The 16,163-nt window shown below is 36.9% G+C and overlaps 1 protein-coding gene across 1 annotated transcript in view; it reads right to left on the bottom strand.

Annotated features, from left to right (window-relative positions):
- LOC135084437 (nephrin-like) overlaps nt 1-16,163 on the bottom strand; it is a 271,506-nt gene that overhangs the window by 76,314 nt on the left and 179,029 nt on the right. Inside the window, exon 3 of the mRNA XM_063979220.1 lies at nt 5,524-5,656. Within this exon, the coding sequence (XP_063835290.1) occupies nt 5,524-5,656 (133 nt within the window). The remainder of the gene's footprint in view (nt 1-5,523; nt 5,657-16,163) is intronic.

The raw sequence follows: 16,163 nt of genomic DNA, 5'->3' as shown, positions 1-16,163 counted from the left end.
AGAATGGGTGAATCAAACTGCTAGGGGAGGTAGCTTTACTAATGTCTAAAAAATATGAAAAAGAAATAAAGCGCATAAGAAAACAAAAAAAAAAAAAATTTTTTAAGTGAAAATAAATCATCTTTGCCCATGTATCTGGCTATAATTGCTGCATTTGGAGTTTATTTGTACTTTTTTCTTACTAATATTAATTGTACATGATCGCATCGTTTATCTGTAAACAAACTTTTGAAAATAATGACTAGATTTCAAGTTTAGAGCACTTTATTTAAAAATAAATTCCGAACTCAAATTTTTTTTAAATATTTTTTAGGGATAGTACATTTGTAGAGATAACTCCCCTAGCAGTTTGATTCACCCATTCTGGAACACCCTGTGTAGGCCTCTTTCAATGATTTCCAGATTGGCCAGCTCTGCTCGTAAAGAAACACCGAGCATGGGCCTATAGTGAAAGGCCATGTTTCAGTGCCATAGGAGAGAGATCTACTAGAGATCCGAGGGATCTCGTCATCATCACCATCATCATCATTTCAGCCATAGGACGTCCACTGCTGAACATAGGTCTCTCCCAATGATTTCCATAATGACCGGTTGGTAACAGCCTGCATCCAGTGCCTTCCTGCTACCTTTATAGGATCGTCGGTCTACCTTGTAGGTAGAGAGAGAGATCTACCAGAATATTCTACAGTTCAGAAGAAGCTTTTCAAAAGTACTCATCCCAAGTAGATAAGTACTTGCCCCTTTCAGGATTCGAACTAGCAAACACAAACTTCGTGTGCATCCGAATTTGGAGATTAGTATAATGCATAGATATGCAATATCTGAGCCACATCTATCTAAGTTAGTCCCAAGTTTGGGCTAGATTTGCGCCTAGATCAATACTAAGTACGTCTGTCAGTGCTTAAACTGAAGACAAACTGGGAAGTTAGTACTAGTGATGTACACAATAGTTTAAAGTTTGATACCTATATCGATAATATTGTAACAACTTTAGGACCATATAGTATAACTAGCGGCCGCCTGCGACTTCGTACGCGTGGATCCCGTTTTACCCCCTTCATCTATCTTACGTGGTTTAGATTTTTTTATACAAATGTTATTTCGCGCTAACTCCCGTTCCCGTGGAAATTTTGCAACATCCTGTTGTAACTAAACTTTAAGTTTACTAAGGTACCTGCATGCCAAATATCAAGCGTCTAACTTAAGCGGTTTAGGTAATGAGTATTGCATAAAAGGACGATAAACTTGAGTCATAATGTCTAATTCATTTAGTATTTTATTTTTCTATCACAGTCGATCTCTCGTTAACTTATAAAATAATTTTGCGCAAGACACTCGTAAGTTTGTGCCAAGCCAAAAATCGATAGTTTTTAATTACTTCTGTCGCTAGTGTCCAAAGTATCAATTAGTAAGTTTAAGAACATTTTTCATCGATATCGATATTGCTCTACAACACTATTACATACGAAATATTTGCATTATGTATAATGCGATATCTCATGACATGCTATGTGGAATACGGCATAGTATTAATGCTGAGAGTTCGAATCTTGTCTTTGAGGGACTTGGCGCCTGGTTTGATGCCTAATTATGTCAAAAAAACTGTATTTATTTCCTCTGTAATACATAAGATAGAAGACTTGCAATGTCCCTTAATTTCAAATTAAACAACAACCTTATAGGAATATCAGGCTACAAGAAAATAAGACATTTATTTAAAACTTTTTTAAATTCAAAATATATGGGAGTTTAGAGTTAACCTAGAAAATGCCTTCAGCCTGTCAGATTTTTCTTCTTTTAATCACAAAAATCAAAATGTGTTTCAAATATTTAGTTACACTGGGGATTCTTAATTATGTACTAATTAATACTTACTAATTCCCAAGAAAATACTCCTAGCAAATATTTTTTGTATCTTAGTTTTTCTTAAAGTATTGAACAACATCTCATAAATAATTAATTATTATTATCTAGCTATCAAATCGTCTCTAAGACTCGTATTCACATACATTTACTATGAGGTCTCACAGTGCGCGTGGACGCACAGGGTTACACACGAACCAATCACAAAGCTCTATTCGACGCTGTGCGTGCGATTTGCTGCTTCACTTAAGCAAGCATCGTTTGTGAATACGGGCGTAAATTAATCTAGAATGTCGACTGCACGACTTTGGAATTGAGCTGTCATATTAACATCTTGTCGGTTGTCGGCAAGATCAAAGCGCGTTTGACAGACGCCATCTTGTGAACGTGACCCGCAAAATGGCCGCCTAATTTACATAAGCCATGATTATCTTGTTACGCATTTGATCGTGTATTTTGACGTGGTTTCGTGCGTGAAATTAAATTAGCTATCGTTCTATATAATTTACCTTTGACCTTATCATCTATCAAAATGTGAACCATTTATTTGTAAATGCGAATTAGTTCTTTGACAGAACTACGACGTCAAAGACGAAATACTACTCATATTATTTTTGTGTAATTAACCCTACCACTGCTTCGGGACAATAAAAGGGCCAGTGCTTAGAAGCTGCAGCGCAAGAAGACTGTCGATGGGCCGAAATTTAGTTTTTTTTAAATTATGTAATTAATTTCGACCCCTAAGTAGGTATACAGAACTTTGGGCCCTAGACTAATTTCTTCTTTTTTACGCGTCAACCATCAACCAACTTTAACCGACTTAGGCCCAGTTTTTTGATTCGTAGTTAAAATAACCAATTGTCAAATTTGACAAATGACAAGTGGTTTAAATATCAGTAAAAAATGTTTTTCGAACGATGGTTAGCTTGACTTTTAGTAGGTACATTTTTTAACTAGGTTAGTTTACATTTTGTTAATATTTAACCATTAGTAGCAAAATTTAACAATTAGTTATTTTAACTATGAATAAAAAAACTGGGCCTTAGGCTGAGTTGCACCACCTAACTTTGACCGAAACTTTACCTATAACCGGCGTTTTTCGTAAAGAGTTTGACAGATTTTTGACGTTTGTCAAAGTTAAATTAAGATGGTGAAACCCAGTTTTAAATAAAGGAGCATTTTCTCAATTCGTCTACATTTCTTTTTATTTCACCGACAAGTCAATACCCGATTAAACTAACTGGGATCCCGGTGGCTCACATTATCTCCCATCAGATAAAGGATGCGTTAACACAAACATTCCTGCGTTAATGCATTTAATCCTGGATGTACAAATCCCGGATTGACCCAGTTCGAATCAAAAAGACCGCTCGGATGGGATATAATCTTGATTGTATACAGGGTGGTAGTTTTGGTTGACGTAATTGTACTCTGGGATCAGATAGAGCTATTATTATGCAGGTACACAACACCAAACCAAACCCCATTTTCTACATCATGCATCTCGTTATTTTAAGTCAAAAGTAGATCAGATCTTCGTCTGTTTTGTGTACGCTAATCCATTGTGACATTAGTATGTATGTTGTAATGTCAAAAATGAATCACATTTATTGGAAAGGATCAAATCGAAGCATCGGAGGGTTGTAAGTGGAATTTGGCACGTGACAGCGAAACCTGACCATAAACAATAATTTGACAAATCAATTATTTAATATGCGGTTCTACAAAAGTTACAAAAATGATATTTCTAGTTGGTTAAAATGTACTTTCTAGTATTCCTAGTTATTTATTTATTTAGATTAAATGAGAGAGACTAAGAGCAAAGTCACAGATATCAGTGACATCTTAAATAGTTTCAAAACTTCGAACATCTTGTATGTAAATCCTTTCAATTAAATATGCTAAGTGATTCGACGATGGGAAGGGATCTTTTTGGTGCTGGGGTACTTATATTAATTGATATGTCACGTTACATACTTAACGACGAGTGAAGAACACATTATTTTCTAAAAAAATAGGATTATTCTTCACCAAGATAATGTTTAGCCGTTTTAAACTTACGGCAAATTCGTTAAGTTTTCGTTCGTTTCAGCAAAATGACGTCCACTGCTGGACAAAGGCCTCCCCCAAGGATTTCCATAACGACCGGTCCTGCGTTGCCCGCATCCAGGTGCTTCCCGCGATCTTCACCAGATCATCGGTGACCTGGGCTTGGCCACAGTACGTCTTCCAGCCCTTCTATAAAATGTATGTGCCTTTAAAAACAAATAGCAAATCGTAAACTGTATAAAATTATTTGGGAAAGAATTGTTGGTAACTTTAAATAGGCGGGTATTATGAGACCATGCGTCCAAAGTGGGCATCGTCTACTCATTAGATAGTTTCATCCACGAAGACGCGCCCCACCATTCTTCCGCGAATTTTTGAGTGTTATCGGTACACGCTAAATCATCCATGAGTGCACACGCACACTACAATAATGACGCTCGGGTTGCTCGGATCAAACTCTCCGCACCCCGCGCTTCCCTCGACCAAAAATTGGTGGGGCGCGTCTTCGTGGATGAAACTATCTATAAATGCTTTTTTAAACCTTAATCTCCAATAATTGGCACGCTTCCATGCTTTTTCCCCATAATTCGTGGCAACTATAGTTTTAAAACATCAAAGTTGTAAACCAAGACCGGATCAGGTTAACATTATACGAGGGTTAAAAAGTGCGAGAATCCAATACAATTTGCTAACTTCGGTAGTAATAATAAAAAGTTTGTGCGTTAAAGTCGTATGGTTTGGAGAATGTAACGTATTTGCATGTGGACTGAGATTGAAATTGTTTGATGTTATCGAGTAATAGTTAGGTTGGCAGGTAAATATTAGTTTGCAGTGTTGTTTGCAACTATGCTCATCTAAATTATAACTCAAAGGTGACTGACTGATATAGTTATCTATCAACGCACAGCCCAAACCACTGGACGGATCAGGCTGAAATTTGGCATGCAGGTAGATGTTATGACGTAGGCATCCGCTAAGAAAGGATTTTACGAAACTCCACCCCTAAGGAGGTAAAGCGGGATCCACGCGTTCGAAGTCGCCTTTATTTTTGAAAAGAAAGAGTTCTATTTCTTTTCAAAAACAAAGGAATGTTTTCTTTGAGAAAAAAATTATATCTACAATATTAAGAGTACTTTCCCTCCAGGTGGCATTACAAAATTCCACTCTGTAGATTTAGATAACCTGTATAAAAATACTCACGTGTATATGGGCGTGTCGTGCCTCGGCTTGTACCATATCACCAGCCCGACTTTGTCGCCGGGCAGACAATAGGGGAAAATCTTGGCCCAGCATTGGTATAAAATGTCTGAGTAAAAGAGTACCAAGCATTGGTCTTAGGGTACTTACAGATTAGATATAATAATACGGCTAGGCTAGATTAATATTACAGCTAGGCTGTTCAAAAATACTCACGAGTACCTATATGGGTGTGTCGTGCCCCTGATCGTACCATATCATCAGTAAGTTACAATGAGATGATGATTTTAGATCACAAATAAGTTAATAGTTATGACCAGGCTGTTAACGCTATTTACATCGCCATCTTATTTGGCGGGGGAACCCTGTAAAACGTGCAGAAAATTTTCAATATATATAAATAAAAATACTCACGAGTATATGGGCGTGTCGTGCCCCTGCTTGTACCATATCACCAGCCCGACTGTGTCGTCGGGTAGCGCTGGGGTGATGTCGCATGGCAACTCCACGCCGCCGCCGGTAGGCGCGTGTAATGACTCGATGGCAGCTGGAACAAAACAAAAGAGTTTGAATTAAGAACGATAATAAAAAAAAAGGTTGGTGCGTGCCAGAAAAAAAAAAGGTTGAACTTCTTGGCGGGAAAAAGAAACAAAACAAAAGAGTTGTGACAATTTGAATTAAGAATTGGCTCATTCCTTCTTCAAATTGTATAAAACGGTGGTCGCTGTAAAAAAGACAAAAGAGTTACGACTATTTGAAATGAGAATACCTATAGAACGTTTTTCAAATCGAAATAACAAGGACTTCTTGGTGGACAGTAAGAGTAGGCGCACACCGTTGATTTTTAGTTAGCCGATAGTTGTGCCCGATTTTAATTTGTATGAAGAATCGGCCAAATCGAATCGGCGTAGTGTGCGCACTCCCATACATGCCCATACTGATCAACTGCCCGGCTAAACTATCGGCCGACGAAAAATCAACGGTGTGCGCCTACTCTAAGCGTTATGCCATGTAAGTTTATAATGGCACTGCAATAAGAAAAAAAAAACAAACAATAAAAAATGGAATAAATTATCCTATTACCGGGCAAAATTCAAACTCTACCGTCCACCGTGGTTCTTTAAACACATGACAATGGCGAATCAAGTGATCAAGTATACGCCATTAAAATAATAATAAGAAAAAAAAAAGAATTACACCAATTTGAAATAAGAATACAGGACATTCGTTGCCAATCATTCGTCAAATTGATAAAATGAGGGCCTTTTGGAATCGAAAACAAGCTAAAGTAGTAATATAAAAACAAAACAAAACTGGACTTCTCGTACGTCGATAAAGTCCCGCAATGTGTTTAATCACCAGGAAAATGAATATGTATTAATTCAATTATTAACAATAAAGTCGCGTCTTATTTTAAAAATCGAACAGATTCCCACCACAGACAATAACCTTGAACTAAACCTATCCTTATCCCACAGACAAATAAAACGCTCGTTAAAAACACGTTCCATTCGATTTTCAAATCAAAAAAGAACAAAAGCGTTTTAAACAAGCCTCCCTTATTACATTGACAGTTCGACAGCCTATCATCGTATACAGGGTTATAACAGATACTGGCATTAAAATAATAAATCCTTTTAGTGTGTAATTTTGAACGGATATTTATTGGGAGAGATAACGTTTATGCTACCAAGTTTGTGAGTTGGGAGTGTGATTTTTATCGCCTTATTGGCTTGTGTTGGCGTTAAGTATTTGGTGAAATGCATTTTAACCGACTTCAAAAAGGAGGTTCTCAATTCGGTTGGTTTTTTTTTATTTTTATTTGATAAACAGTTTTTTTTTCATTAATTAACAAGTATAAAAGACAATTACAATAAATACAAGTTGCATCTTACTTTATTTTTAACATACGTCAAAATTCTGTCATAATCGATACAAAAACATCAGTTAATTACGCTTAAAATTAAGATGGTGCAACTGAGGCCATGACGTGTAAAAGTTTAATAAATATTGTCATGATTCAAAAAGCAATAAAGACCGTAAAGAAAAAAATACGCACCCACTTATGTAGCCAATTTGAACCATATTAAAGGCTTGAATTCCGCTATAAGTATCCTTTAACACGTGCAATAAAAAGCAAAGACCCCAAAATTAACTCTCTCCGTTACTAAAACCTTGTAATCTTCAAAAGAAAATTGCAAAGTGTTGTTTCGCCACTTTGACACCAGACCCGCCGGATGAAGCCCGTATTTACCGGCCGTACGTCTAACTTTGACCGCCCCCGGCAAAACTTGATGATAGCTTGGATACCGTGATGCTGATCGCGTTTTAAAATCACCCTGTATTTTTTCGTTTTGGAATGAATGTAAGAATGTTGAGAAAGGGTTAAGTGGTGTATTTTTACTTGAAAATATCATGCTAAGTTTAGGTCATCTCATTAGGACACCATCACGGTAATACTACCATGACACCATAGTGGCGCCACACCGGGCGCGACACTGTGGTGTCTTAAGCTACCATACCAAATATCTACATTTTGTTGCCCTAGCAACATATGGTTGCGCAACCAAGCGAAAACAAAGTACCCTCCAAGTATTTACCTGTACAAGTTAAAAGAGGCAGAACTAATGGCACCACCATGGTGTCATAATGACAAAGAGCCTTATGCCCGTTTTCACCATCAATCCCTAATTTTTAAGTGACCCCTATAAATATTTCTGATATGTGTTATCATAGGGGTCACATAAGAATTAGGGATTGATGGTGAAAACGGACATTAGGTACCCAATTTTAGGACGAAGAGACGGAAGAATATCTTATGTAGTTGTAATTGATGCCATTTTGCAATGAAAATCTTTAATATGACGTGGCGACTGTACAATAAAAAGGGATATTTCTTATATCAAAAATGTACATTCCATGCATATCATAAAATTATAAATACATAGATGCTTATCTTAACTAAAATTACAAGCTTCAACTTACATGGTACACCTTCGATGGATTTTAATACACCTTTAAGTAGCTTTTTCTCCATAATTAAGGAGAAAAGGATTGATTTAAGTATGCTTCGATATTATGGAAGGTACCTAATTGAAAAAAAGCATGGTTGATCTGATTATGTAAAACTAGCTTTCCGCCCGCGGCTTCGCCCGCGTGGAATTTTGTCTGTCACAGAAAAACTTTATCGCGCGCGTCCCTGTTTCAAAAACCGGGATAAAAACTATCCTATGTTCTTTCCCGGGACTCAAACTATCTCTATGCCAAATTTCATCAAAATCGGTTGCGAGGTTTAAGCGGGAAAGCGTAACAGACAGACAGACAGACAGAGTTACTTTCGCATTTATAATATTAGTTGGGATTGGGATGTAGCAAGGGCGACCATATTTGTCGGAGAACTGATAAAAACTAGAATAAACGCAGTGTCCTATCCTACTTATCTATACTATATTACTATATTACTATATAATATTATAAAGCTGAAGAGTTTGTTTGTTTGTTTGTTTGTTTGTTTGTTTGGTTGAACGCGCTAATCTCAGGAACTACTGGACCGATTTGAAAAATTCTTTTTGTGTTGGATAGCCCGTCAGTTCCTGAAGGCTTTAGGCTATATATCATCACGCTAAGACCAATAGGAGCGGAGCACCAATGAAGAATGTTTCAAATCAGTGATTTTTTTCCTTTTGAGAGCTGACGCTGCGTAAACGGTTAAAGTTTCGCAAAAATCATGTATGACAGGATTGTTCCCCTTTAAAAGTTCTAAAAAAAAGTCCGCGATAGTATATGTCTATCTTTTAAGGTTGGCTCATAGTAACCCTTTTTATACAAAAAGAAATCTGTTTTATATTAATGCATTATTTGCGGAGGTTTTTTCATAAACATGATATTAATCCTTATCCAAATAAATAAGTTATTCATCACAAGTATTTAATTTTAAACATACTTGGCCTTTACACCATTCGATTTCAATAAATATCTTAGGAGATATCGCAGTTTTAAAATATCATCGCAGCAAAATAATGATCAAGTACTGCGCGCGCCACTGATGGATCAATGCACAGCCTAAATCGCTGATCGTAGAGACCTGAAACTTGGACGGTGTGTTCTTTGTAAGACGTAAGCATCTGATAAGAAAGGATTTTCCAAAATTCTACCCCTAAGGAGGTAAAAAGGGGTGGCAAAGTTTGTATGGGATAACGAGATTCCTTCGTTCAATCTACTTCAAATTTCGCATAAGCATTCTATAACAGAATTAATGGAAGATGTGTTTCGTATTTTAGTGAAATGCACCCCCTAACTATGTTAAAAAGGGGTAGAAAGTTATTTTAGTGGTGATTTGCTTCAAAGTTGATATTAATTACCTACTCATTAGTGCATTTTTTTTACAATCATGTCATGTTACAGACTATCATACTCTAGGGGCCTCCACTTAACCTCGGAGTGGGTGCCCGCTGCGTGCGCTCGCCTAACAATGCATAGTAATGCATGACGGTCATGCCGCGGGCACCTGTTTTCGCGCGAGAGTTTTGGCGGAGGCCCTTGAGGTCGTGGGAGTAGTCTTGAGGAAAAGCTCCTTCTCCCACGGCCAGTGGCATGCTAGAAGTTTGGTGATTCTAGCACCCGTAGGAAAATAAATAAAAAGTTTACCAATAATACAGTTTTCGATTTCGTTGTAAAAAGATAATACCACCGAGTAACTTTCACCGGATCAAAGGCCGAGCTGCATATTCATAAAATATAAGAAAAATTTATTTTCATGTTTATTTAACCTTCAAGATTTTTATATTTTATAAGTATTCAAACATTTAGATAATAACGTTAAAAACATTTAAAAATCGTATGAGAACGTTTTCGACTTCTCCGCGGACGAAGTCGCGGGCAAAAGCTATTTGTTAAATAATTAGACTAAATTATTAAAAGTGCCTACCCAAAGTCATTATTCCACGCGGACGAAGTCGCGGGCACAGCTAGTAATATTATAAATGCGAAAGTTTGGATGTCTGTTACTCTTTCACGCAATAACTACTGAACGGATTTTGATGAAACTTTACAGTATTATTGTTTATAACCCAGAATAACATATAGGCTATAATTTATGACGATCTGTGACAAACGAAATTTCACGCGGGTGAAGCCGCGGGCAAAAGCTAGTAATAAATAAAATACTTTTCTTCTTTTTTTTATTTAGTAGTACCTCTAAGAACCAGTTTTTTGATCCGTGGTTAAAATATCCAATAGTTAAATTTGACAGATGTCAAATGACAAGTGGTTAAATATCAGAAAAAATGTTTTTCCAACAATGGTTAGCTTGACTTTTAGTACATTTTTTAACTATTACTTTACATTTTGTTAATATTTAACTATTATTAGCAAAAAACAGTTACTTTAAGTACGGATTAAAAAAAACTGGGCCTAAGAGGTTAAACCCTCGTTTATTTGTGCCAGTGTCAATTGGAAAATGATTGACTGACCGATTTTTTTAAATGGCGCCTGTCAATTAGTCATTATTTTACGTCACACTTTAATTAATACCTTCAACTATTAATTACTTCAAATAACTTGTAACAGCGCCATTTGGATCCAAACCATGAAAACTATGAGCCATAAACTTAAGGGTTTCAAGTAATAGTTAAGACAGTTTAAGTTTTAACTGGCACGCTATTAAAGGTATCTCTTGGGAGATTACTTTAGCATAAGTAGAGAAAACTTTAGTTTTAATAGTTTTGTTATAAAAGCAAACTTTTGAAATGGTTTTATACTAGCAAACGATCTCTTACAGACAACTCCTTCATTAAATGTAGTATACTCATTACCGTACAGGAAAGCGCAGCGCGAGAGCGTAGGGGTAACAAGGTGGACCGATGACCTCATAAAGGTAGCAAGAATGCGCTGTATGCAGGCCGTCACCAACCGACCATTGTGGAAATCATTGGGGGAGGCCTATGTTCAGCAGTGGACGTCCTATGGCTGGAATGATGATGATGACACACTACCAGTATACAGCAGGTACTGTATACAGGGTGGAAACGTTAAGTGATCTCACTCGATTATTTCTAAACTACACAAGATATCGAAAAACGGGTTAATGATCCTGAAAGTGCTTCACGAGCTCTTTCTAACGGTATCAATAAAAGGTTACATAATTAACTGGATCTATCCGAAAGTTCAATGTTTTCAGCCACCATACTAAATGTATGCCAGCCACACAATATTAATATTAGTGTTTACACTTAAAATGAACTCGTAAAATGCATTATTATTTGAAATTATTCATGGAAATTATTTATTCTAGGCTTTACTTGCTATAATGTTATCAAGACATGAGTGCCATGACTGTGGCAGAACTAAATGTATGGAAGTCGGAAACATTAAATTTTGAATAGATCCAGTTTATTTTGTGACTTATACCAGTAACCAGTTTTTGGGTATCTGGTATAGTTTTTAATATTAAGTGGTTTTACTAAATTTATGGAAGCTGGAAATATTGAATTTTCGGATAGATCCAGTTTATTTTGTAAACTGTTATTGATACCGTTGGATAGAGCTCGTGAAGCACTTTCAGGATCAGTAAACAGTTTTTCGATATCTTGTATAGTTTAGAAATAATCGAGTGAGATCACTTATCGTTTCCACCCTGTATGCCTGAGGTATGGGAGCGACACATACACATGGGTGACATAATATGACGTGACAGAGCATACAAGCACAGATACAAGTCTGAAGCACATCTGAAGTCATCTGAAGAACGGGGGGTGTTTTTATGACGTCAAACGTCTGCTTCAGACTTGTATGCCCAGTCACGTCATAATGAGGGCTATCGTTTTAGCGCTCACCAGTTAGCGCCACTGTAGAGTAAGGTCCTGTCACTTGCTAGTAGCGAAGACAGTGGCGTCAACTTGTGAGCGCTAAAGTGGTAGGAGGACTATCGTATTTGCACTCATCAAGATGGCGCCACTGTAGAGTAAGGTCCTGTCAATCGCCAGGGGTGCCAACTGTTAAGTATAAAAACGATAGCCCTCATTATGTCACCCCTCCCGTGCCACTCCCATACTTCAGGCACTGACTCAGTTATGCGCTTGACCTCTATTATACACTAAGAGCCTTGCATCTAAATATTATATAACTCTCAAAGGTGACTGACTGACATAGTGATCTATCAACGCACAGCCCAAACCACTGGACGGATCGCGCTGAAATTTGGCATGCAGGTAGATGTTATGACGTAGGCATCCGCTAAGAAAGGATTTTACGAAACTCCACCACCCCTAAGAGGGTAAAACGGGATCCACACGTACGAAGTCGCGGACGGCCGCTAGTGAATTAATAAGAGTGAACCTGCTCAATTCACATTTATTTATACAGAAACGAGACCCGATCAAATAATTTCATATTAAGTGATAAATTTCATACATTTATTGCACACAATATATTACTTATTGGCTTTACAAACTGCGGTTTAATTTACACAAATGATATAATATAATTAAAGGAAGCGATATAAAATCACTTGTAGGTTAATACCGGTATTATAGGTAATAAACTACCGGTCTTTATTTTACCGTTTTAATGGAAGTTCCATGGTTATAATCTACTAGCTTTCCGCCCGCGGCGTCGCCCGCGTAGAATTTTGTCCGTCACAGAAAAACTTTATCGCGCGTCCCTGTTTCAAAAACCGGGATAGAAACTATCCTATGTCCTTTCCAGGGACTCAAACTATCTCTATGCCAAATTTCATGAAAATCGGTTTAGTGGTTTAGGTGTGAAAGCAAGACAGACAGACAGAGTTACTTTCACATTTAGTATAGATGCTAATGAACTTAGGCGGTACGAAGTTCGCCGAGTTAGATAATTTCTAATAACACAGGATCATAAAAAGTATTAGAAAAACGCCCGTATTCACAAACGATGCTTGCTTAAGTAAAGCAGCAAATCGAACGCACAGCGTTGAGGTTGAGTAGAGCTCTGTGATTGGTTCGTGTGTCACCCTCTGCTTCCACGCTCACTGACACTGTGAGACTAGTAATGTTTGTGAGTACGGGCAAAAAGCTATTTGTACCAAGTATTGTCCTAATAAAAACATCTTTTATAGCTAAATATCAAAATCGATACTGCTAGAACATAACTTAGGATGTAAGCTATTTGTATACCTTTTACAAATAAATAAATAAATAAATAAATACTTATCCGTTTATGTTTGTCCAAATATGGCAGAATGATGCTTTAAGGAAATGTAAAATGAACTAGTAAAATCTTCCTAGACTATTTACGGATGCAGTTTAGTGAAATTTTATGAGAAATCTAGACTATTTACATTATATCACAGTACCAAGAATTCATGAAATACGGTAATTTTATTGTATAAAATTATCGTGTCGCAATGTGTGTAACAAAACTCCGAAACAGCTCGACTGATCCTTATGAAATTTTCTATGTACCTACCTATGTATAATAAATATTATGTATTATACAGGGTGTTAGGTAAATGGGTATATGAGCCGACACTAGCCCATGTTAACATGTGCATATAAATGGTATGGTGAAGTCAGAAAATTGATATCATAATTTTAATTATTTTAATTTTCATACAAATCGGATTTTTTTAAATTTATTTTGTATGAAAATTTAAAAAATTCAAATGATGATATCAAATTTCTGACTTCACCATACCATTAATTATATGCCCATGTTAACATGGGTTAGTGTCGGCTCATATACCCATTTACCAAACACCCTGTAGATACACAAAGGCAGACCTCATAAAGGTAATTAAAGGTACCTATTTAAAGTAGCGGTATGGAGCTGGATGCAGGCCGCCACCAACCGGCCATTGTGGAAATCCTTTTTTTTTTTTAAATAAATATATCCTTGGACATTTTACACTGCGCTTCTAGTCCCAAACTAACATTGGGGGAGGAGGACTGTGTTCGGCAGTGGACGTCCTGTGGCTGAAATAATAATGATGATGATGATGAGATACACAAAATGCCTATTCTTAGATCTAATGAATACAGTAGGTCTGAGAATAAGAAGTAAAACATTTTTCATAATATAAATAAAAATTTATACTATTATAAAGGCATTATAAAGGTAGATCAGGCTATTATGCCTTTATAATGCTATACAAAAAAAAACCATTTTAAACTGCCTGCATCCGAAATTATCCGAAACTTTTGAATCGGTTACGGATATTTTTTTATTTCTGATAGGGGAGACTGGGGCTGGTTTTAACAGGGGTAAATACTAACAGCGTAATTACATAGAACCTATTCGACTTACCACGCTAATTCCAACGCACTTTGTGCCTACGAATAAGCGCGAACGTGTCTCGACCTGTCAGTTGCCGGCCAAGCGTCACGGGAGCAGGTTGCGTCAGACGCCTCCAATTTCACAGGAAAATGAACTTTTTTACGTGTTTAATTTTTTGCATTACTCTTTAAATATGTATCGTAGAAAATTGGCTTTGGTATTGCATAAATCCGAATTTATTGTATTTTTCATTAATTTCAAAGTTTTAATCGAAAATATAACCGGTAAAAGAAAAACAATAATTTTGTGCAAAATGAGGTCGTGGGGTTGGTTTTAACAAAATGCACGGGGTAGGTTCTAACGCGTTAATATTTGCCTCGAACATTGAGTAAGACTGACTTTTATAACCAAAGTTGTATGTTGATTTATTAGAGGAGTATTTTTTTTGTTATTTTATTTGATAAAGATAGATTTAGTAAGTTTTAAGTTTATTACACATGTTTAAACGGTAAGGATCCGAATTTCAATGGTCATTTGATGATCAAAAATTATTTTTTGTTCTTTGATTTGAGTAATGCTGATTGAGTGAGTCAGTTTATCTAACTAATAAAATTTAAGTTTTCTGTTTATTTTATGAACGGTAAGGAACCGCATTTAATTTTATTAGTGTTTCTAATAAACATTGATTATTATTTTGTTGTTTATCTTAGCCAAAATCCCATTCCCAACTATAAATCATTTCTTACCCCCGCTGTTAAAACTTTCCCCAGCGATGTTAAAACCAACCCCAAACCGGGGGTAAGATCTAACAAGTGACTTGTTTGGCAAAACTCGATTTTTCTCAGATATGGTAATTATTATATACATTTTGTTGTACTTTACGTAAAGCTCATTAAATTTGACATCACGTACCAAAAAACCATGTTTCTTGCTAAAGCAGTTTAGAAAATATTACGCTCAAATCAAAATTTGTTAGGACCAGCCCCAGTCTCCCCTACCCGAAAGTTTCGGGTACGGTTACGGATATCCATAACATCCCTGGTTTTTACTCTACGGCGCCAGAAGGCGTGCGTGTATGTATTTATAGTTCCTTTTTCACATGTTTGAACCTCTACAAGTATTTTTCACAACATTATATTGGTCTTTATTATTCTCCTTTACATCATTTATTATTTTGTCTTCGTCATCTTCTTAACGATTCATCGATAAAATCGATAAAAAGGGTGTATTCGATGCTACCGCAGACCGATGCGATGCGTTTCACATGATTAAGGGTTCGGCCAAACCAACGCGATCACGCGCGATCAGCCGGCGTGCAGCGATGGCGACCAGACTTAAATGCATTGATCGCCATCGCTGCACGCCGGCTGATCGCGTGTGATCGCGTTGGTTTGGCCGAACCTTTACGGTAATTCGCGGTCTGTGAGATGCGCAGGCGCCGCAGGGACCGCGGCCTGTGGTTTAGCGGTGATAAATAACTTATCTTTTGCGAATGATTCAAGGATAAGCTATCTTTTGAAATTGCAGTATCATCTGCCAAGACTTTTAACCCTTTATACGGCAGTGGGAATATAGTTCCCACCATATTTTGAACTTTATTCCTTCCTAACTTTGTCTTAGGGACCAGAGAGGATGAAAAATTTGGACTTATTATGCCCGTTAAAGGTTTAAGTATCTATACTAGACGACCACGGTCGACGGGTGAGCGCAGCGTAGGATTTAAAAGGTGGACAAGCAACTTCATGAAGGTAGCAGGAAGGCGCTGGATGCAGACCGCTACCAACCGGCCAATCTGGAAGTCATTGCGG

This window comes from Ostrinia nubilalis, chromosome 26 (genome assembly GCF_963855985.1).
Source record: "Ostrinia nubilalis chromosome 26, ilOstNubi1.1, whole genome shotgun sequence".
In the NCBI taxonomy this organism is placed as follows: domain Eukaryota; kingdom Metazoa; phylum Arthropoda; class Insecta; order Lepidoptera; family Crambidae; genus Ostrinia; species Ostrinia nubilalis.
Note: the sequence above shows the minus strand (reverse complement) of the source record. Positions and strands in the feature narration are given on the sequence as shown.